The 25,417-nt window shown below is 36.2% G+C and overlaps 1 protein-coding gene across 16 annotated transcripts in view; it reads right to left on the reverse strand.

Moving 5' to 3' along the window:
* The window catches only part of ASPH (aspartate beta-hydroxylase), a 223,489-nt gene that overhangs the window by 146,954 nt on the left and 51,118 nt on the right, over positions 1-25,417 (reverse strand). For 13 of the 16 annotated variants that reach the window (XM_073229585.1, XM_073229578.1, XM_073229576.1 and 10 more), the window contains one exon: positions 2,049-2,141. In XM_073229585.1, coding sequence (XP_073085686.1) covers positions 2,049-2,141 — 93 coding nt within the window. Of the gene's footprint in view, positions 1-2,048; positions 2,142-9,606; positions 13,982-16,052; positions 16,095-25,417 lie in introns of those variants that run through there. The other 3 variants (XM_017657773.3, XM_017657774.3, XM_017657775.3) reach the window with 1 other exon arrangement.

A 25,417-nucleotide genomic window follows, 5' to 3' on the forward strand; every position in this document is an offset into this window, starting at 1 on the left:
ATGACATCAGTTATATTGACAAGCTAATCTTCAATGACAAAAGCAGAGTAAGTTAATTTGACTTCAAGTAGGAAAAATGTTGAAGAATCTTAACCATACAAAACCATTTACAAAGCCAGAAAGTACCTTCTATTTATACAGATGTTTATATTCCATGAGCCATTTTGAAGTATATTCTCATATAATTACAGAGAAGCCTGCCAGTCTCAATTCTTCCCTCATCACCTTTTGCAATGCCCAGGATAGCATCTAAACTAGGTTCCCAGTTTTACAACTGCAGACAACTCCACCTACTAAGTATAGTGTAAGTAGCCAGAAGTGGAGGGTGGTGCTCTGATCCTTTGTTTTACTCTGCAATGGCTTATTTTGCCTGAACAAATAAAAACCTAAGCCCCTGGGAACAGAAAACTGCCACTATCCAGCCCTCAAATGCTTCTCCAGAATCATCTGCTACCAGCACTGGTGCACATACTGTAAGAACTTGGTATGTGCACCATGCTGTTATCTTTCCATGGGTCTGTGTTGCTCCTCCTTGCCCCCAGGGAGGTTGGGTAGAGGCAGAAGCCAGACTAATTAATGAGAGTTAAAGAATGAGTGGAAAACAGGGCAAAAAAAGCAAAAGTCTGTATAGTACAACAAGAAGAGGGGCTGGAGGGCAGAGAGGAAGAACTGCAGGGGTCAAGAGGGGTTCTATTTTACTGGATTTTAATGAGAGGCATGTACCTGTGTTTATAGAATAGGTGGGTAAGTCAGAGAAGAGAAACTAAAGACCTAGGTAAGAGGAAGGTTGAGAAGGCAACTAACTAAACCAAATACTGTCTAGAAGTTGAAAAGGATATGAGTTTATAATAAACTGATGGATTCAGGAAGACAAATTATCACTAATATGTAAAAAGTAATGTTAACAAAAATTTTTAAAGAGTAAAGTGGAAGCAAAAACCACATTTCAGAGTGGTACTAGCTTTGAAAAAGATGATTTTTAATTATAAATTAATTTAGTAAAATTTTTATATTCATTTAGTAAATGAAATGTTAGTAAAGCTTATAAAGTCTGTAGTGCTAAATACAACCACACATTTAAATTATTAAAAAAAAATCATCCTCTTCTGGTGCCATGGTATGATTATAGTGGTTCTCCAGGAACGGGAGAGAGACAGTAAATTCTCTGGGGAATATGATTTGAACAAATTAAAAAAGTCAGAGCAACATACTGATTAAAAGGAAGGAAGGAAAATCATATATATTCATCAGTACACAGTGATGAAGTCAGCCAAAAAGTAACATTAGGACCCAGTACTTGAGCTGTTGCCAGTGAATGTGTCATGTTATACCTAACACTTCCAGTAGGTGGCGGATGAAACCAAATTTTTGAGAACAAATGAGTAAATGAAAAATGTGTAGAAATTAAATAGCACTTTGTAATAAATATCACAGCATACTTTTAAATAGCAATGATTTAAATTTCATTTACCAATTTATTAAATATTTCAGCAGTTTTCATCCTCTGGGTCACAGGCCCTTGAGTGACTGAGATACTTTATCTATGAATTTATGTGGCTATTAAAACGGCTTCACAGATAATCACATGGGGGTCTGGGAAGTCTTGATGTAGAAAGGTGACTCACATATAGCAAATATTGGGAATCCAGTACACCTACTCTCTTAAATAGTGTGACAAACGATAACAAAACTAGTGTACAGTAAGTGTCTAACTTTATTTTCAATGTATCATGGTACTAAGTCGTCCAGGAACTGGAATCAAGAAACAGTTATTTAGTTCCCGATATTCCTAACTGTGTGATCTTAGGAAAGGAGCAACCTGTGCCTTTGATTATTGATCTCAAAAATTAAAATTATCCTGTGTATACTTTTACTAGATTAAAAAAATCAAGTTTACTGTAAAATTTCTAAAATGAGAAGAAAAAAGTATTTAATTATTCTGTAAGCACCATGAAGCCAACTACGTTGGTAAAACATGATTCTGGCAACTGCAAACTGGGATACCTGGCACGCTGAGGCACATCCAGTCAGAAGTAAGGAAACCTTACCTGTCCCCTCGGGGGCCCGGTCCTCCAGCCAGGGGTATGGCCCATCCTCTTCTGGTGGCACTGCTGGCTTTGAAGCAGATCTTTCTTTAAGGCCTGCATTTTTATTCACAAAGTTAACTTAAGTTTTTTTCTTTTCTTCTTGACATATTAAACCAGGAAAAATAATATTTCTAACACTTCATCAATAGTGCAAGTACTTCAGAGTTTCCAAGACTTTATACTACATGAAAAGGTTGATATGCTTAAAAACTGAATTAGGAAAATAGTTTGCTCTTTAACTTCACATGGGCCTTTAACATCTCTTTACCTAAGTTCACCTTTCATAAAAAATAATAAAACAAAATCATTGTTTCAATGTCCTTGAGTCTCTAAAATAAAAAGTTACGTCTGAACTTGCAAAAGAAGTTCAGTGTAAGTTCAAGCTGCTCTTGTGTTCAGAGGTGACTAATTCCCACGTCTTGGACTGAATTCAGCAGTAAGGCAATTAAGATACATCTGAACCTTCTGGTACTTCTGCGCACACCCTATTTTGGTTTATATATGACCACTAATTCCTCTTGAAAACTACAGTTAAAAATGAGAGGAAATCACACATAACTATTTCCAATCTTCTAAAGGTAACACAAGCAATCATATTACTCTATAAGAGCTACAAGTTATGAGAAAAAGGTTTTTTTCTATGTCTAAGGAAAACAAAACATCAGGGTAAATTAACATGAAAGCTACCTTAAAGTCAACATCAGTCTAAAACCTATTATACTAGTTCTTTGACATTTTATACGTAGAACATTAAAATACATCCTCAACTAAATTCAACTATTTAGAAAGCTAACCTAGATTCAAGTGTTTGTCAATTCCATTTGCCAAATCCTGGGCTCCTCACAACCCCATTGAGAATCCTGTGCGGACAGTTGTAATTGAAGGAAGTGTGTGTGCATTTCAACAGCCTGGAGTAAAACGGTCAAGAAAGAATCCAGAGGTGCTGCTTCTATTCTTTAAGCAGCTGTACACAACTCACAAAATACATAACTACTGTGATCTGGAAGATCCTCACTTCAATGTACTTTACTCCTTTTTCGATCCTTTATATTTTTCCTTATCATTCCCTTTTCTGTATCTCTTCCTTTTTCTCTCATTGACAAAACCATTCTCCCACCTTCCTCTCTCAAATCCTCAAGACACTGAGACAGAGATACACAGGAGCCCACCTCATCATTTGTATTTCCTCTAGTTATTTTTCACACTATTATATATAAAAAAAACAACACTAGTAAGACAAATACCAATGCATACACTTGTGTTTAACTAACTATAAAGTGACATCTAACTATAATACAGATTCCAAAGTGTGCATACACAAATACCCATAGATATGTAGTTGCATTTCAGAGGTAGAGAGTAGAGATCATTGAACACTATTAAAACACACCACATTTCAAATTCCAAATTCTGGGCTGAAAACTCCCATGCTCTTTTCTATTTAAAGAATCCATTCTTTCCTTGGAATATACCCAAAGAATACAACTTCTCAGATTCAAAAAGACATATGCACCCCTATGTTTATTGCAGCACTTTTTACAATAGCCAAAATATGGAAGCTACCTAAGTGTCCGTCTGTAGATGAATGGATAAAGAAGATGTGGTACATACACACAGTGGAATACTATTCAGCCATAAGAAGAAAACAAATCCTACCATTTGCAACAACATGGATGGAGCTGGAGGACATTATGCTCAGTGAAATAAGCCAGGCGGGGAAAGACAAATGCCAAATGATTTCCCTCATTTGTGGAGTATAACAATGAAGCAAAACTGAAGGAACAAAATGGCAGCAGACTCACAGACTCCAAGAATGAACTAGTGGTTACCAAAGGGAAGGGGTGTGGAAGAGTGGGTGGGGAGAGAGGGAGAAGGGGACTGAGGGGTATTATGTTTAGTACACATGGTGTGTGAGATCACGGGGAGAACAGTGTATCACAGAGAAGGGACATAATGGATCTCTGGCGACTTGCTGCACTAATGGACAGTGACTGCATTGGGGTTTGGGTGGGGACTTGATGGTGTGGGTGAATGTAGTAACCACATTGTTTTTTCATGTGAAACCTTCATAAGAGTATATATCCATCATACCTTAATAAAAAAAATTTAAAAAAGAATCCATTCTTACATCTCCCTACTAATGGGACAGGTACGAAACTATCCATTCTACTGAATGAAAGGAGGAAACCTTCAGAATCATGCAATACCTCTGCATTCTCAGCATCTCAGAAAACAGCTGGCACACAGCAGATGCTCAATAAACACTTGTGAAGGGCTGAACACCACAAGAGTGTGGCTACTCTACCAGTTTAAGTGGCTGTAGAGATTTGTCTGCAGCCCCAAGCATCCTCAGCTGCACGAGAGTGGTTCAGAGCTATAAAGGGGTGAAGAGGACTCGCATCCATGCCCGTTATTATTTACAAGGAATTTCACATCTGCGCTTACCATTGTAGTACCATGTATCATTTGCCTGGGGCAGTCCTACTTTGTCATTGTCCTGGGATTTCAAAAGTAGCTGGATGAAAAATTGCAGGAACATTCTTCACAAATCCCATTATGTAGCAGGTTTTCAAACTGTGCTTCATAGGTTCAGTAAACAGTATTTTCCCACCAAACAATAAAGATTTAAACTGCCTGAATATCCTACTCTTCCTGGATTTTGAGAAAAGTTTTATTTGGAAAAAAATCTCAATATTAAAATTGTTTGGAAACTACTAATACTATCCAATATTCAGATATACAATGCCCCTCACAGTCAGATTTTTCTACATCAACTGGGAGTTGTCTCTAAAACTGAAATTGTAAAACATGAAAAACAATGGGAAAAGGGCCAAAGCACATAACAAGAGAAAACAGTTCTCCAACTGAATTGTAAATTCATTGATACCTGGTCACATCTATTTTTCCAGAGGTGAAAACAGCACCAAAATAAACAATATTGTAAATTTCAAAGACACTGAGGATCATATTAAAGTATCTCCTTCCCTAAAACCCTATAAACATTCTAAATTTTAACAAAAACACACTCCAGACTAATTCTTATTGCTTTGATAATCCACATGGAAGAATTAGCCCCACAAGCTTTTATTCTGGTGTTTCAAAAACTTTTTGCTACCCAAATCCATTTTAGCCCATGAATAAGTGTTCCTCAGAAGACAGTGGTAAATCTATGTCTTAAGATTTTAGGTAAAAGTAAATAGAATTAAACAAGAAAAATAAATACACATCAGGTCAACTCACAATCAAGGGACAGGTTTTCAAATTGGATTTATTGACAAATGGCTCGGATGTAACCCTAAAATAAATTAAGAATTGTTATCAATGTTACCAGTTTTGACGTTCCTGGAATACATTATAACTAAACACCAACTGCCACTAACTTGAAGGAGAGGGAAATTTATCATCTAACTTCACAACCAGCATAGAGGCAACCGGCATGATCTCAGCAGGGGCTTCATCCTCAGGCAGCAATCGGAGCTCCTCCAGCTGCAAGCTCCTCTTCCAGAAAGACAATGTCCTGAGCAACGGCCCACCTCTCGCTCTGCTTCTTTACTAAGCTTGAGGAAATTTTTCCTAGAAGCTCTGGGCAGTTCTTTCAGTTGTAATAGTCAAAACCAGAACCTACTTCCACTCCTAAACTGTCAGGAACAGGATAAGCATTAACTGAGAATAGTTATCTAGGGTTGAATGAATGAATGTTGTAAGTCTACCACAACACACCCTAATGATTTGGAAAACCAATCAATTCTCTAAAGCATACCTTATTTTTGGTTCTTATGAAATTTAAAAAAATGGTTGCATTTAACAAACATAGTTTTTCCCCCCGATTTTGATTAAAAATGGGAGATGTTATAAAAAGTAAATAAAATAAGCACTGTAAGTCAACTATTCACAGCAAATTTGATTAACTGACACAATTACCCTAGCTCAGTATTAGCTTACTTCATTTACTACAAGTATGTCTGGCCATAATAGGAAAGATCAATGTATTTTCTTCCTGTAAATGTGTAGCAGGTTAATACTTACCAAATGGCATATTGCATTGCATTCATTCAACAAATATTTAGCACCTACCAATGCAAGGCACTGTTCTATAGAAAACCCACACACAAAACACCTACCTCCCATAGGGAGGGAGCAATTAAAAAAATAAGAAACATGACATAGAGTAGGGGAAAAGGGTATGGGGAAGATGTGGGGCAGGGAGTGCCAGGCCATTTAGAGAAAGAGAACAGAGCCATCTATAAATGAATGAAGGACTCCCTGGTAAGATTTGAACAGATTCCTAAAGGAAATCAGGGATGTGGCCATGTGAGTCACACTGGGGAAAAGTTCTCCAGGTAAAGCTTTGCACCAGTAAGTACAAAGTTCCTCAGCAGGGAGGGTGCTAAGAGCAAGGAAGAGCTAGGTGGCCAATGTGGCTGGCAGGTAAGAATCAGAAGGGCCTGGGAGAGCAGATCGTGGAAGTGAGAATGAAGGATTCACTAAGAATTAAATTGAAACTTTCTCAACAAAATCTGGGAAAGTAAGAATTACAAGCAGTATCATGCATCATTGGATTTCACACACCTAGTCCATACGAGCTATTTTTAAAAATTAGATGATCAATCATTGGTTTACAAATTCAGTGGTGTGCAAATTAATGCACATCTTGATCTTACCTATACAGGTGATCCCAGCTGCTGTTATTCATAAAGAGAAGCACTCAGAACTGCTCTTGCTTCGAGGGCAAGTAGTCTGACCACAGAGGTCAGTGTACCCCAGAATAACCTAACAGGTACATGAAACTTGAGAAACAGTCTGGGAAATCAATTAACCAAAAAGGCACACATACTAATTGACCACGCTAATCCTCATTGTTGTTTCAGACTTGTTCTATCAGTGAATACAGCTCTTAGTAGGTATGTCAACAGCAGCCCTAAAACTTATTAAAATTCTGAGACTTTCAGGGACTAAAGGAGCTTCCCTGTGATATATACAGTAAGAGCCACTCTGGGTTCAAAGCATCTTCACATGACTCAGGGTGGACAGATTTCAGGATAACATAAATCTCCAATGAGCTAAGCCATATGAAAAGTTCCCAAGAGTCTGGGTTTCAGGACCAATGAGGGGACTCCACAGACTGGAATGGAATGGACTCACTTTAACATCCTGCAACATGAGATAGTGTGCAGGAGCTCAAGCACATGAACCAAGAGGGCTGCTTTTAAATTCCATTTGAATCCCATCTCGAGCACATTGACAGCTGCTACAATTGGTCTCGACAAGTATGTTAAGGGGGTAAAAGAATACTTCCTCAGAAGGCTTTAAGAATTAAATGAGGTGATTTAAACCCAGCAAATATCCATTTTTCCTATCAATTCTTTCCCTTTATTTCTTCTAAAGAAACAAATTTACCCACCTACCTGCACACATAGATTCTGCAACATGAACACAGCCACAGGTAACTTCCAAGTGATTAAAACATGTTGCAACTAGTGAAGAAACTTTGGGGGTTTTCTCTAAATTTTTTTTTCTCTTCTCTCATATTACTCAACAGTATAAACAAATGTGAAAAAATTTTAAATGATGTGTTTTACATGTTCACCACTCACTGAATGGATGTTATTAACAGTATGATAGATACTGGACATAAATCACAGGGGGCAAAGCAAAGTCCAGGAATGAAGCAGTGATGAGCATGAGAACTCAAGGCCCCACCACCTGGGAGAGTCAGAGAAAGGGTGAGTGCTGACGTGGTGACTCAGCTGGGGCAGCAGACAGTGGCCCACCACACAATGGGGGAGTGCATTCTAGGCAGAGGGGAAAAGCAGGCAGGGCAGTGCCAGCAACAGCTCCACTTCCTTCCTTCCTCAAGCCCTTGTCTATTTCACAGCATTTTCCTGTAGGCCTGTGGCCACCTTGGCCCCATCTCCCCAGCACCTAGAACAACCCCTGGTACAATGCACACACTTAGAATATTTGTGGAATCAACAAATTGAAAAGAGATATGACACAGCATGTGGGTATTTATATAATTATCAAAAATAACACAAAGGCTTTATGTATGTCTTCCTCTAATCTCTGGATACAAGAGAAGTCATGTTTGAAGCAAGGAAGAAGTAAAAGACCTCTGTGATGCATGGATGCTACTATACTGTGACAAATACATACATACATAAAGTGAAATCAGATGAGGTATGAAATGAGAACAAGGAAAAGGAAAATAGATGACTTTCTGCTCTGTAGGGCTTATAAGACTGATGGAAACTGGCTTCTATGTAAAAAGGATATCCAAAGTAGTAATAAAGATCTAGTTCATGTTTTATCCTTAGGCAAATGAAGGAAGGACACGACACTGAAGATTGTTACTGCATGTTCAGATTACCCTAAACAAGACTTTCATGAGAATAACTCATGTTGGTAGCCTACATAATACTTACCCACCAGTTTCCTAAGAACAAAACCTATCTTCAGATAGAACCAGGGTAACATGGAAAAAGTTAACAAGATTAACAAGATAAACCTAATTTATCTGGTAACTAAATGGTAATATTCATCACCTACCAATATTATCTTATATTCCTTGGACTGCCTAGAATTATTGGTTACCAAGGGTTGGGATGAGTTCTCCCTAGTCCCCTTAACTCTGAATACCCACTTAGGCCTATCCCATTCAACACTTCGTATCTGGGCAGGAGCAGCAGTAATGGGGAGTGGTGAGGGGAAACCAACCCCACAGAATGCTGCATTTGGTGCAGGGGACATGCAGGGCATAAACATTCACTGTGTAGCCTACCCTGCATCTCGTCCCCAGTTTGGAAAAAGTGCACTAATTTCTGTTGAAGAACTGGTTTTCCTTTAACTGAAGTTTTAAGGGTGGATACTCACATGACCCAGGTCTTGCCAATCACAGCTGTTACCCCCATCACCACACTACATAAAGATTAGGGTTAAACATGAGCACCTAAGACTTAACCTGGGGCAGGCTGCCTCAGAAGGAAGCCCACATTCTGAGAAAACCCAGAGACGGACAGAGAAGTTCAGGCAATTGCTTGGTACCAAATACTGAATAACCAAAGGAAAACAACTACTCCAGGCTTTACGATTTACATAAGCCAATCAGTTTTGTGGCCACATGATCTAATTTGAATGGATTCACACATACATGTAACCCAAATAATTCTGGACAAAGTAAAACTAAGTAAGTTCATAAAATCTTGAGTTAAAATTAATGCTTTTTTCCAAAGAAACATAGCTACACTGAGACTTGCAGAACTAGGTATTTGGGATTCCACAGATTTGGGGCATTGAAGTAGAAAACCTCTAAAGACCATAAAGTGCTTCTAGAGAAAAACGTGCTCTGAATACAAAGCAAACTTTTATACAAGTTTTTCACAATTAGACTACTGTTATTAAATTTCTCGATTGTACCATATACTTCTGACTATAGTTTATTACTACATAACTTTACATTTCATTCCCTTGTGTTTTCACAGTATCCTTTAAATAACTACACAGTCTGATGACTTTACACATGTTATATTTATAATTGCTTTTATTTGTCCTCAGTTATCTCAGTTGAACAAATCAGGGCCCAGGATGCCCATTTCACAAAGACACATTAGTGACAAATGATAAAAGACATAAGTATTTGTCTTCTGACCTAGTGACAAAAGTAGTAGTGCTTCCAAATTTTTAACAACTGACAGAAACACCTTGGTAGAATCATTCTACTGACAGAAAGGGACACTGAATGCCCACAATGTGCCCATTGCTTATGCATATGCAATACCAGCTGCTCCTCACCACTGCTTTGAAGGAAAGGTATTACCTTCAATTTACAAATGAGGAAAACCAGCATTTCCAAGATGCATTTTATAGCAAAATAATCCAAGAAATCAATTTGGAGAACTGTTACCAATGGGGAATTGTTGCAGGAAAAGGAAGAGTGGGAGACAGAGGAGAAAGGAACCAGTCAGGAAATATAGCCCAAGTCATCTTTTCATGGAAAATGACATTACAGTTAACTTAAGACATCTAAAATTAAAAATTGTACTTATTTACTGCCTTTTTTTGTTTTTTAATAGAAGTATGTGTAGGGAGTCCTTATTACCGAGTTAATCATTATGAGAACCTATGGAGTTAAAAAGGTTGTACAGCCAAGTGGGCCATAACACCATAAAATATTCTCTAGCTGCTGATCACAGAGCACTAATCCTCCGGGATTAACTCAAGGATTCATGTTGCCTGATTTATGTCAATTCCTTTATCAGTTTCTCCCTAATTGTGAAATGCTGAAAGGCCATCTACACCCAATGCAAATCACCATAATGTAAAAGTGAAAATCTTGACCAAAAAAATTGTAAGATTTCAAAAAACTGATTACAAGTAATGTTGGAAATACCTCAAATTCACAAAGCTATTAGCAAATGAAACAGACATTACACATCACAACAAATGAAGAAAAACAATCAATGATAAAGTGCTTCAAAAGACAGTAATCAATTAAAGGGTGAAAAAAGATTCTTGAAAAATTGACAGACTATCAAATATTTTTGTAAAATCTTCTTTACCATGACTATGCTACTCACATGTGAAATTCTTTCATGTGAAAATCATGCCAGTAACGCTATTTTTTAAAGAAATCTGTCTCATGACACAATTCAAGTAAAAAATTTCTTAGGGATATGACAAAATCATTTACATTCTTAGTATTTAATTTTCACTTTTCAGAACTTCCTCTGATTCCTGGCTACTTCATATCATGTAACTTTTGTCCCTATTTTTAATTGATTTATTAAAAAGGGGAAACCTATCTGGTTTTAATTATCCTTAGATATCAATATAAAACAGCAGTATATAGAAATAACTATATCCTAAATAAAAACATGAGTAAAACTGGGAATGTAAGCATAATTTTAACTCATTAAGCATAACCAAAAACTTATCACACACTAAGTTTTTTAGCTGAATAGTAAGTGTCAATGCAGTTGGATAAAATGTGACCTTCATTGAATAAAATTCAATTGGAGCCTTCATTTACTAAAGGGGAAGAGAAAAAAACAGAGGAAAGGCAATTCCCAGTTCACAAAAGCTCTTAAATAAACGTTTTAGTAGAGACATTTCAATTCAATTCTTGAGCTGATATTTAAAGGAAAACTCAATGACAGAATTAATATTTTCAAGCGCTTTACTAAATAGCAACTGACAATGTTTATATACTTATGCTGATTATTCTTGAAAAAGTTTTGGCTCATTTTTCTTAGAATTTAGCATTTATGTACTTCAAAAACCAAGGTAAAAATTAGAATGCTCTCAGTAAATGCGATTTGAGTTCTCTGCTCTTCTGGCAAGGGACATAAAAAAAAACCATCTATAGAGAAACTGAAACTCACCCTTAAAATTTGGTACATAAATTTAAAAATCAATCCTTTTTTTTACACAAAAGGGCTTTATCACTCCATTTATCTTTAACAGCAAGATCCAACACCAGGACAGTTTTTAAATGCTGTCCATTGTATGCGTGTGGTGGACAACAGTTTTGCTTCTTGCCCTGTCCAGTTCTCAGTCCCTTTTCTCTCCCAGAAGCCCTTTCCTGTGGGAAACATTTCATATGCTTCAAGTGGGACCCACTCAACTCCCACTCAAAGGTTTGAGCACAGGAACCAGCCTGGAAAGACTAACAACCCATTCCCAACTACAGGATGGTTATAAATGGTCACTAGGCCAGTTGGAATTCTCTCCATTTTCTCCCAGAAAACTGCCTCTTTGCGTGCGGGCTGCTAAACTAGGAAGATGCGTCTGGGGATTGTTGAGGACCATTGTCTTTGTCAAGTGCTGGCACCTCCACATAGAATAGAGTCAGGTAGAAATCAGCATAGCCAAGATTGGACAACAGAACTAAGAATAGAGCTCTGATTATAGGTCTGTACTTAGGATCTATGCACCTGAAGCCAGTGCCCCTGTACTTGCCAAACAAATGAGCCATAAAAAATGCCCTTTTTCATTTACTGGGTTTTTGTAATCTATAAAAGACAATATCCTAATTGACATATGAAATCCCAAAGTATCATGTTACAGTTTCTTGGGGCCTTAGTTTTTCAACAATAAAATACTAGGGCTGGATAAGACAGATACACTAGGTTTTTCTCTAGCATTTCCCCCTTGCTGTGTAATCCTGTTATGTCAGTTGGAATTTGTCAGCTAAGTGTGTTTGATTTGAAGCAGTAAAAGATGCTAGAATGTAAGAAAAAGGTACACAATACTTATAGAAACATTTAAACTTAATGCTTACTCATTTCTCATTTGACATAATTAGGCCAAAATCTGTTTCAGCTTTTCATAGAAAAAGTAGAAGAATTATTTTTAATAAAACTTTGTCGATTGGAGTTTTGAATTCATAACTGAATTTTCTAATTGTATTTCACCAGTAGTTATAATCAGAGATTTAAGACTTCATGCACACGTACAGGATAGTACCAACTATTTGTAGAAACCTATTCTTATTGAAATTTTGAAATTAAATGTTTTCTGATGATAAATTCTGATGTCTATTTAGATCTCAAATTTGCAACTCCTTAGAAATGGTAAGCAATTATGATACCATCAAATACAAAAAATATAAGCCATTCCACAAAAAAAAAAACTAAAAAATCATGTGATTGATATAAAATCAAAGTATAACCCAATTTGAAATAATTAAAGCCTTTCTATAATGTTCTGAGTCTGTAAAAATACCATCAATAAAAGTTTTCTAAGACTGCTCTTCCAAATAAAATTCTCTTTTATTCATGACTCTCTCAAGTTCTCAGAACAGCATATCTGGCAAACAGAAAACAGTTAAGTATTTCTGGGCAGCAGAAGGTGGGGGAGGACTGGTAAGAAGGAATAGGTCCTGGAGGAGGGGTGAGTGAGGGGCATGGAGGGATGAAGCAGGAGGTAAAAGAGATGATGCAAGGAGAATCCAGGGAAGAGCCTGAGGAAGGGGCAGCTCCCAGAGAGGTGGCTGGTGAGCCAGAGGAGGGGGAACCCAGGGGATGTCACAGGATCCTGACGAGGGGAAGACAGGCGATGTGGAGGGGAAAAGGGAAGCAGGAAGGGGAAAGAGGGGAGAAACAGAGGGCAAACAGAGAAAGAAGATAACTTCCTGCCTACCTGAGAAGTTACCATAACTGAAACTTATGTCACTCTACATATAAATTTTAAATCTTATCTTTACTTAAAATCTTATTATTCTTATATAACTCCAAAAAAAGTATTCAATATATTAATTCATTACAATTCATATTACACATATACATCTGGACACATAATCAATAAATTAACAAAAATAGAACTATTACATTTTTATTATATATTTCTTAAAAGCTTCATCTTTTAAATTGAGAAACATGACAGAGTGTATTCAAATTTCAAAGAATTTACTTGCTGAGCACCAGTGACACATTCAAAGGCTTACTGACACATCTTCCCCAACTAGAGCAATACTAAATTTTCTATACCCTTTAGCAGCAAATCATGATGACAAATATTACCATTTCCTGGGATGCTGATATTGGAGCTTTAGTTCTTTCTTTTCTGGTCATTTCCCTTTGCTAAGTGTGCATGTCTGGTAGGAGTTCTACCTTCCTTTCTGTCATCTTTGTCTCTGGATGTCATTTTACTAGAAATATCCTTTGCATTTGTTGTTTTTTTCCTGTTTTCCTTGGTTTTAGCACTTTTATCTAGGCCCGCTTTCTCCTTTTCTCTGTCCTTTTTACCGGTAGGAGACTCTTTCCTGGACAGTTCTGAATCAGCAATTTTCTTATCCTTCCGGTCATTCTCTTTTTCTTTCTTCCCCTTTTTTCTCTCTTCATCCTTACTTTCCTTCCTTGACTCAGGTTTCACTTTTTCCTTCTTGAGCTCTTCTTTAACTTTCAGGTTTCCCCACCAAAGGAAAAAAAGTTTATTGAGAGCATCTCTTAATTCAGAGTAACTTTAGTGCAAAATATTGTCTTTATTTCTCCAAGCACATAAAATGCCCATTTAAAACATGACCTAATTCACTAGTTGTAAATTGGATAAAAACAGACCCAAACCTCTACCAACCACCAGCTATCAAAGAAACGCCAGAAACTTGCCATCATATTTTCCAACTTGAAATATGGTACAACTTGTCTTCAAATTAGGTCAACATGCATTATTAAAATAAGACCATCTGTAAAGACAGTTACACAAAGTGTTAACAACTCACATTTCACTTCACCACTATAATGACATAATTAAAGGAACACTAACAATGGAAGAACAAATTTTCCATAACTCGCAAGTATCCGTACACAAATTAAAATTTACATATAATTTTTAAAATTTTAGCTCTAACCAAAAATTATGTCCTTAAAATATTTGTGCTTATAATCCTTGAAAACAAAATGCACAAATGGAAAACTAAATACCATTTCATTTTTTCAGCTAAGAAAAAAACTTTCCATGAGCATTAAATTTTAAATTATCTGTAGTGTTTTAAGAGACATATATTCAACTTTATTAATCAGTATTCCTTTAAATATGTTTCCCTGTTAATTTATGTAGAGCTACTCAAGCCAACATATGTTGTCAATGCTCATAAGCAAGAAAGCAATTCAATGGAACATAGGGGTAATTCTAAATCTCACCTACAGCCCTGCTTTCAACTTGCTACATAAAGTTTAATAAAGCGGCTAGCCAAAGCTTTGAATTTCACTTTCTTGCTCTCATCAGGAAATCGTAAGAGAAGCAAGGCAATTACAATGCAATGTAGCATTTAAGCAGAAACAAAGAAAAGGAGATAAAATGTGGAAGATGTTTTTACCCATCAAAACCATGTAAAACTCACACAGCACAAAATAGTATTCAATTCTTCCTGACAAGTCTTATTAAAACCTTATAAAAAATCAGAATAGGATTCATAAAGAATCAACTGTCCAGTTCCTTATTCTGCTTCCCTGCTATTCATAGAGTAACACAGATAATGAATGACACTACAGGAGTAGAACGCTTGTGCAATGCTGTCAGGTCGTACTCTGCACACTGTATTTACAATATTAAATCTTTAATGTTTAATTTTCCTCTCCTGATTAGTAAGTAAAATATATTTTATTGGTCATTTATCTCAGCTACTTATGTAAAAATAAAATGGTGAAAATTCTGTTTTCTTCTCAGGAATTATTCAAGATATAGGCTTAAAACATTAACATTTCCTCATCTTAAAATTAAAATACAAATCACAAAACCCTGCAAATCACACAGGGAAAGTCTCATTAATGTTTCACCGAAAACCAAATAGACAAACTACAAACAATATGCCAAGCATATGAACACAAAAGAATATTAAAAGTCTGTAATAAAAACATGCACTTCCCCCATGCTCCTTTCCCTAAATGACATACAAGAAAAACCACTGGAATAATAAACTGTTAGCCTAAATTAAATGGTTGGCAGGTGCAGTAATTTTTAGAGAATTAAAGTATCAAATACAGCAGATTCTATACCAATGTAATATACTCCAGATTATAAATCTAAATTTTCATTTTAATGAGAACTATAAATTTGATCACACTGGCTTTTATTGTGCTCTAAGACAGTATCATCAGAGCTTTTGGAGAAATGAAATAGTGATGAATTCATTTTTTTCCCAACAATAATTAAAAAATTCAACCTAAGGAAGGTTTTAAGTTGGAAGGTAAACATGTATAGATATAAATTTATATATATTATATTATCATATCGTTATATGTTTTTAAAGACTTAAAGATGTGAACAGGAAACTACTTAAAACTATAGGCTTGAAGCAGAAATTCCTTAATGAAGTCTTGATAAAACTACTTTTGACCAAAAGTGCACCCCAAACCAAAAAGCAATGTTCAGCATTAGTAGCTGCATTTACACAACATTTCTAGAAAATGCCATGCATTTTCAAGCATTAAACTTGATTCACTCAAGGCTAAATTCAAAAACAGAAAATACCTTTAGCCTTAGTTTTTCTCTTGACTACCCCACCAGGGCCTTCTGTTGGTATTTATAAGATGAAAATAGGTTATAAACAGAAAATATTAAGGGAATTAAAAAATGAAAATCTATTAAAAAGTTAAAATCTATGCCTCTATTAAACACACTATTTATAAAATAACACTCCTTCAACATATAAATACTATTTATACGTCATTTTAAAACCTTACTTTCACTGTAACAGAATAATGCATTATAATTAGCCTATGATTCAGTCAACTTCACAATTTGTTTTAGAACTTGTTGGCTTTAGAAATACCTGATTGCCACTGGAATGGCAGTTCCCTCCCAGTTGTGCCTAGAGAGTCAGCAGCCCTTTGCTCAGGCACAGATGACCAACTTACAAGATAGGGTGAAAGGACCTGGGGACTTTACTTCCCTACATCATTGCCATCCCAAAACAGGATAGCATATTTTGATAGAGGTTCAACCTCTGCTGCTTGAAAAGCCATTGCCTTTTTCCTGTTTCAAATTTTTTAAAAAATCAACCCAAGCAAGCAGAAATTACACTAGTATATAGGTATATACATATCAACTTTACTTTTCATATAAAAACTGCAATGGCTTTCTATTTCCTACCTTGGTAAATTCAAGTCCTGATAATGTTTTTTTTTAACTCTCTAACCAATGTGAATACCATATACTTCAGGACTCTATTTCTATCAGGCTGTACTTATCATCCCAGTCAACTGATGCTCCCAATTCTACCCCCTGATCACATAAATGCTGTGTTACACTCATGTATCAGCAAACTTTCCAAAGGGTTGTTCCAACTTGCTGATGGATTTCCTAGGCACATCAGGGTGGGAGGTATGAAGATCCTTGCTCAGTTCCTGTGGGAGGGTGGACAGCACTCTGCATGATCTGTCGCTCAGCAACCAAGGTCTAAGGTGTTGTATGAGAAAGCATCCAAGCACTTTCACACTATTCCTTCTGGGTGCAGCAGTACCCACTCTCTGTATTTCTCACACCCTCACTTCAGTATGAAATATTTTCACTCCTGTTCTATTGTTCAAATCATCCTCCATTCCTAAATCCCTTCTTCTTTCTCTAATTCACAGCAATTTGTTTTCATCAATGAGATAGTCCATTTGAGAATGGCAATTTATTTTCAAACAGCATTATCACTATTCTGGAAAAATATGTTTTACTACTGAGTACATTAAAAAACAAAATGTGAATTAACTGTCCCATATGGCTATCTACATGCATACATGACCATAACTTGTGTGTGTGTGTGTGTGTGTGTGACAATTATTTTCCACAGACAAAACCTGATTCTTTCCTAAACTCTATTAAAAACAATATGACATCTTGTAATACTGAATGCTATCATGGACCACTCCTGCCAAAGCATATTTCAGAATAAAGTATCAAATTTATTCTTGTAATATCAATTTTTAAATACATTGATATCATCCAACATGCAAAAGAAATTAGCCTGAAATATTAAAATGCACCTTTAATATTTCTAATGTCCCCCTCCTGATTCTGCATGTTCTCTCAATGAGGCTCAGATTTTCCTGTTAAAAAGTATACTGGTGGGTAATTTACCCATCTAAATGCAGTGTTTTAATTAAAGTGTATAATATGGAAAAAAAAGTGCAGAGTGGTGGGAATCAGACTACCACCCCCACCCCTTCTGCTATGGTATAGTCAAAAGAGCTATATTGATGAAAAGGCTAGAGATAACTTTTGTCATTAATCACAGATTAGATCAGCATCACATTAGTGAAATCAGAAAAAAAAATGAGTACTTTACTTAAAACTCCAGTTTGGGTATAAATCTTTACAGTGATACAAATTAACAATGTACCATATACTATATAGTATTCCAAAGTATCACCTTAAAGTATCTTTTCAGAATGTGAAGAACGCAAATAATTTTCAATATTTTGGCATAATAAAAACTGAGCAAATAACTTAAACCACAATGATCACAGTCAGTCTCTGAAGGGAAGCATATAGACCTGAATGACAGCCCAGCATCTAGGACCCAGGAAGGGAACGGAGGAGCCCCAAGAAACAAAGAAATGAGAGGAGAGCCAAGAAAATGCAATGTTCTAAAAGCTGAAAGAGCAGTTTTAGGAAGGTGGGCATGAACGAATGTTTAGGATGAGGACACTACCAGCCTAGGTTAGTTATTAGTAAATGTCCTGGAAGCTGCTTCAGGTTAGTTTTAGAAGCAGTATAAAAGGTGGTCCACATTACAGTATTAAGAAAACAAGTGGGAAAAAAAGGTGACCAAATGCCCAGGGTGCTCCTGAGGGCCTCCTTCATCTCCTCACAAGAAAAGTGATCACACATGGGCTTCCCCAGGATCCTCCAGGGGCAGAAAAGGAAGAACAGTTTGAAGGACTTTACCTGTGTTTATAACTTTGGAGCCTGGAGGAAACGAAGACATGCTGTAGGACAAAGAAACAGACTGAGAGTGCGCAGAGACAGGACGAGGCCGGAGGAGCAGGTGGAGGCACAGGGAAAGGGTGAGCCTCTGAAACCAGAAGATGCAACAGTCGCAAGCAGGACTGATGAGGGAACAATGACTGAAGGCAATTCCGAGAGCAAAGAAATGCTACAACACACAGAGAGATGACGATAATGAAACCCAAGCCAGAGTGGGTTATTCTGATAGAACAGAAAGCAAAACCATGTTTATGGGAGAATAAAATGCCCCTGGAAGATGCAAGAGTGTGGAGAAGGTTTTGACTAAAGAGAATAACTCTGTCACAGAACACTGAGCACCTCACAGAAGTTCATTTCAGGTAAATCTAAAATATATCTTCTTCCAACCCAATGTGAAGCCCAGTGGTGGAGAAGGGGTCAGTGGTGATCCATGCTTGGTGACAGCATTCAGAGGGTAAAAAATACAAGTTGGGAATATAAGCGGCTCCCAAGAAAACCACAAGGCAAGTACATAAGATTTTGCTTTTATGTAATTCCTAACTCTGGACAACTGAATTCTTATCATTTGTAACTATGGTTGATGTGGATTCCCCCCAGTCCCAAGAAGTCAGCAAGTATGCCGATTATATTCTTTTTCTCACTTTACTACCATAGTCAGTGTGCAGGGGCAAAAATAATAATTCCATCAAACAATTAAATTCATGAAAATAGAGTAACTCCTTAAAAATAGTTTCCAAATAGTATAGAGAAAATTACATCAATTAGAGCTTGGAAAGGAAGCATCTTGGTATTCTGTAATCCAATTGGATAAAATTTGTTTTACTGACAGAATACATACCAACTGAAGGCAGTCACCAAAGAAGCATTAGGATGTCATCACAGTCAAAGAGAATGGCAGAAAATAAGAAATCACCACGTTGCTCACTTCCTTCTGGTGTTGTGTACTTACTCTGGTTGTTCTTACGATGATTACTGTGAAGCTCTGTTGACTAGTTGGGGATTCTTACGCAAGAATTTGAAAAAAGCAGGTTTTATACTTCCCTTAGAAAGTGAGAGATGCCTAAATGTAATTAATATTATTTTGGCAACTGCTTCAGCGCCATCATCTCACATACATTTCTATATAAAATGTTCTGTATGAAATTAAAATGCTGCATCATTAAGCTGATGGTTGAACCTGTGATTCCACCACATACAACAGACATAATTTTAGAAGACTGGCTCAACTATAGAAACCCCTAGAGTTGGTAGGCTGGGTATCACTTCATACTTACACTGAGGCAGAGCTGCTGTACGAAGGATGTCCCATCTTGGTAAAATGCATGTCAGGACACTACACCAGTTTCCCTTTTATTTTTAAATACATGTAACAATTTTATTACAGACATGTTTGAAAAAAGAAAGCCACAGACCACTCCACCCTCTATGATAAGTGGGGAAGGGAGGATTAGACCATAAGAAAACTGGAAGGCTCAATGTTTAGAAAGAGATTACATTCAGAGACTAAGTTTGAAGATAAAATGCAGATACAAATACAAATGAGATATTGCAAAGCCCATCTGAAGGCCTCTGTTAGCATAGGGCAATTTACTGTATAAATTTCAAGCTGGCATTTCTCTTGAAAAAAAGTATGTCCAACAATTCTTTCACTTATTTAAGATGGTTTTCAAAATAGAAACAAAGCAAAAAATCCCACACCCTTCAGTGTATTATTATGCAATGGGTTAATTCCTGAAGCTCTTACTCATCAGGACTATCCAGCAAATACTGTTGTGCTCAGCTTTGAGGAAGGATTCAAATGAGGCCTCAGTCCTAGTCCCAGAATTCAAGGATTTCACAATCTAGTTAATATCTACTATGTATCTACATGGTTAGCTCAACAAATATCAAGAGGCAGAGAACTTGGCATACTGTTGTGTAAATCAACGTATGATAATAAAGTCTCAGCCACTGAATTTCATAAAAGTACTCTAGGTATGCACTGTAATCGAAGAAAAGTCCACAGCCCAAACTGCAGAAATCTTCTTTCTTATTTTATAGACCAAAGTCTTATTTAGAAAGGGTCCTTGAGTATCAATCACCAAAAGACCAAATTAAGAAAAAAAACTGTCTATGCCTATATTTCCTTTTGATAACTAAACAAATATAAATATCAGGATAGACAGGAAACATTTTGTTCGGTCTAGTTAACTGTAAATAAAAACAAACCAGAATTCAAGCAGAAAATTTTTCTTACATTTCTGGATACTGCCCTATAAGGCAGAGAGGTAATTTCTAGAATAAAGAACTGAGTACAAAGTGAAGAAGCGGATCACCCAGCATTCTATCACATCCAAGGCACCTGTGTGAGTTCCAAAGGCAGCAGGGGCCTCAGGTATTTAATAAGATTAGCATCTAGAGGAAGCTTCTGCAACTGACTTACACCCCAACCCTCAGGGCCCAGGGAAAACTCAGGCTGGAAGAAGCTAAGTGCACAAAGGAAATCCTCAGGGTGCTACTTCCTTGGTTTTGCACCAAAGTCCAGAGAACACAGCACCTTTTCAATGGGACATACGGCACTGGATATGAAGCAGCCAGAAGGGCAGCTCTGAGGAGACAGCCCTATCTGAATACAGAGCATATACTATAGTTCCTATGGTTGTACCAAGTTGGAAAAGCAGGGTAAATGTGGTATAACTTAAAATTCATAACTATAAAAACAAACTACAATGTACCAAAAGCAATTTTATCTTTTTTAGTAAATTCTTAAGTCTTAAAGAACTTAAGCTAGGAAAATACTTTTATTATGAAATGGAAAATTATACAATAAATTCTTATAAAATTAAGAATTATAACAAACAGAATTTAAGAAATGTAATTTTGGTTAGCTTCAAAATAGTCTATACACCAGCTTTGCAAACAACTTTTATTTTTTCTCACCACAAGCCTTACCAACAAGTTGAAGGAAGTCACAGAAGTCAGGGGTTCACCAGTTAGCTAGATTTTACCTTCATCAGAGCCTTTCAAAAAGGCTGATTAGAAGGGGTATTAACTAAATGGCAAATTACCTCACATCCTTGTTTTTCACTTACAAAATAAAGCATAATTAATTTCTGTACATATTACACATTAGTATTATGCCAGAAAAAGAGCCTGATGAGAAATTAGTGATTCCAAACATTTCAAACACACAAATTTAATTATTTACTTCTTGTAAACTAATCAAATATCTTCTAGAGTTAGTAGTTAGTAATGAAGCCTGAAGACTGCTTTACAAAACCCATCTCAGGTATGTAGCTAAGTGAATTTCACTGAGAGTGAGGCTGAAGATTGCTTTTAAATTAAACCTAATGAGCTCTGACATTTCACAGTACTCAGTACTGTGCAAGTGCAAGTACACAATAAATATGGACAAAGACTGCATGAACTTTCAGAAAGAACATTATTAAGTTATATTCATTTGTTCCAGAATATTAACATTTCAACATCAGTTTTGACTGTCAGGAACATTAACAGAATGAAACCTATTCCCTGAATAATTAGAGAAAGACAACCGAGAGTTTTAACAGCCATTTAAGCTCTAGGAGATCAGATCACTGTTCAACATACAACATGTGTACCCATATCCAAAAGTAGCTTTAGAATAATGCTTTAAAAAAAAAAAAGATTAGCCAATTGGACAGTCTTCCCTGACACATATAAGTGGTGAGAAGAGATGGGCTTCCTCTGTTCTGATGATTTGAGATTTTACTCTCAGCCCACTGTTTTGATAATCTAGAAGAGTGATTCCTAAGAAACTAAGCTTGTCATATTCCCCTCTGGAAAAAAAATGGGGTGAACGACCCACTTTCTGAAAGCAGTCTGATTAAATATGAAAAATAAGGAATGAATATTTTAAAAATAGAAATTATTAAAGTTAAAATGTTAAAAAGTAGAAACATTTTTTAATTTTAAGCTCTACAAAGAACCAAAACTATGCTAAGTTTCACAGAAGATCAAAGATAATAAAAAACATGAAACATCACTCCCTAAAAGGGTAACAGAAACACAAGTCCTTGGGTCTTACCACTTTCAAGCTGTAAGATCTCTGCTTGACGGAGGAAACAGATGAAATCTCATTTTAAGAAATCCATGTTATATATGGCTAATACAATTGATTTTGCTATTACTGAAGCAAACTGATTTTCAATGAATTGATTCAAAGACATTTTTAAAGTTTTCTAATGGCAAAAATGTATTCTCCTAAAAAGAATTACCACTTTAATAAATTTAATTTAGAAATCTAAAAATTATATTATACCTGAGCCAAAGTTGATAGCCAATTATAAAGCAATACAAGAAAAAAATGGAAAAAGACTTATTTAGGATGAATAATTTTAATATGTACAATATTACTGAAGATACATATTCACATTTTCCCTCTTGTGTCATATGCCTACTTAAAAAAAATACAGATTACTTTCTCTGGACATATAATTTGGAAGTGAAATTAAAATTAAATTTTGCTTTCACAGACAGAAATATTCAGACATACTACTATCTGAATACAGTAATTTCACTGTCCTAAGGCAAAACATGGAGTTGTTTCCAAATTAAAAAGCACCATGAATACAGAATTTTACACTGAAATTCATATTAACCTATCTGACAAATCAGTTAACCTAAATGAATTACAATTAAAAAATGAGATTCTTAAAGAACCATCAGTTTACATATCAGTCATGTTAAAGAGCAACAGTAAAGCATTAAATTTTTGCATACATGCTAGAAATATTTTTATAATCAAATCCATTTTAATCAACTTAGTTAATAATAGTGTGTTAGAAAGACAAGCATCAAGAGTTAATCACAAAACAATTTGCCATTAAGTTTCTAAATTTAGTTCAGCAGATACATAAGTTAAAACAAAACGATACAGAAACCAATTATACCACCAAGAACATCATTCTCAATGCACTTTGTAGACTACTACAAGATTGAGGAACACCACTTCCTTCACTAGAAATGGGGAGCAGAGCAAGGGACTAGCTAGGAGCTGTACTGGGGGAAAGGTCACATGGCTGCCTTGTACTGTTCAATCACAGCTGTTCCACTGCACATTAAGCCCTGGGTGAGCAAAGCAAAGAAAGGAGAGGAACCTGCTTCGGGTTTTCATAAGCCAATTACTTCAGTCCCTAATCAAGGTTACTGGTTATGTAAATCCAAAATGACACAAGTCTTTCCCTGAACCCCTTCATTCTGTGACGTACCATCAACACCATCTGTGGTGGTTTCGCTTTCTTCTTCTTCTTCTTCTAGCATTTCAAAAGGAGTCATTATATCATAGAGAAATGAGAGGAAACCATAAAACCAATCTGAACTTTCCTCTGCTAAAATATTAAGGACTTCCTCAAGAGAATCAATATTTTCATTACTGCCATCTTTGGTCAGGCCTACATAAGAATAAAGGAAGAGAGAAAGAGAAAATGAGAGCAGTTAGGTGGAAAAAAGGAGTTGAGGAAGAGTGATCTCAAAAAGGATGTGCATCATGGTCACAGCAGTTTACAGAAAAGATATTTTGGAAAATAAAGAAATTGATTAAGATGCACATCTTACAATCAACTCTCAATCATATGTATCAAAGAAGAGGCAGAATTTGACCCATCCTCACCATTCCTGCTAACCTCTAACCAGGTTTGCTTTTCTCTCTTTAGAGAATCTAGAGCTGAAAAACATAAACTGTATCAGCCAAAATCGACTGACTAATGACAATGTGAAGAGTGAATAAAAGCAGTACAAGGGTAGAGAGATACTTCTGACAGCTTCCACATCTGCTTATTTGCCAACCAGATATTATCGAGAGTTGATTATACAAATATTTACATACATAAATAAATATTGAAAAACCGAAATGTTTTCAAACTTTCCCCCTTAGGATGTGGCACTGACTTAGGAAACAGGAGTTAATGACTAGCAGGGTCCCTATTTATAGCATCCATAAATAGGTATAAGTGTACTCAAATTATACCTGACAGTAAACTTAAATTTTAACACTGTAAAATGTTAGCTTTATATTGCTCTGGCTACTGACTCATGGTCCTCTAATTCTGACCAGTAATAGGAGGCAGCTTTTAATAATAATTCACTCTGCCTACCAAAATGAAATTTGATCAAGACCTTAGCCAGTCTTTTGCAACAGGAACATTCCAAAGTTCAATCCCCATAAATCCACAAAATTATCTCTACTGCAAAAACCCTTGGCTCCTGTTATTAAAGTATTGGTCCCCAAACAGGCCATCATGATGGAAAGAAAGCAAAGTGTGTATTGATTTTAATCATTTGTTTTTTCCTGTGAAGAACTGGCTTTGTGTAGAGAAGGTCTCTCGGCTCCAATAGATATCAAAATTCACCAATACTGCCAAACTCTATACAGCATGTCCCATAATTCTGAGGAGTCAAAAACAGGATGGAGGGTTCTTGCTGTAAGAAATGTGAACATTCATGATTTAAGAGCTTTTCAGATTCTAATTACCTAGTTCACTATTTCAAGCTTTAGCAACACAGAATTCCTCCACGTAGCATAACTACTAGGAATCAAGACTGGCAAGCAGGGACAGTAAGACAACTAGCATAAATAAAAGCTTATACTGAATTTTCTCCACTTTAGCTCACAGAAAAGCTACATCATGCCATTCTCCATGTATTGTGGGGGAGAAGGGACATGGACACACACAAAGTGCAGTTGGTATTTAACATATTTTAAATTATTTTTTAATAAACCCAGAATATTTTTTTCACTAAATTTAAGTTGATAATGCTATGAAGAGGAGATCTGTATTCCCACCCAAGTCTCGGTGGTAATAACACAGTTTCTTCTTCCTGTCTTAAAACACTATATAGCTGTATCTTTACAATCAACTTTTATTTTTCTCCATTTTCCAATATAAGTACTTCCAAGTATC

Source organism: Manis javanica, chromosome 2 (assembly GCF_040802235.1).
Source record: "Manis javanica isolate MJ-LG chromosome 2, MJ_LKY, whole genome shotgun sequence".
NCBI lineage: Eukaryota > Metazoa > Chordata > Mammalia > Pholidota > Manidae > Manis > Manis javanica.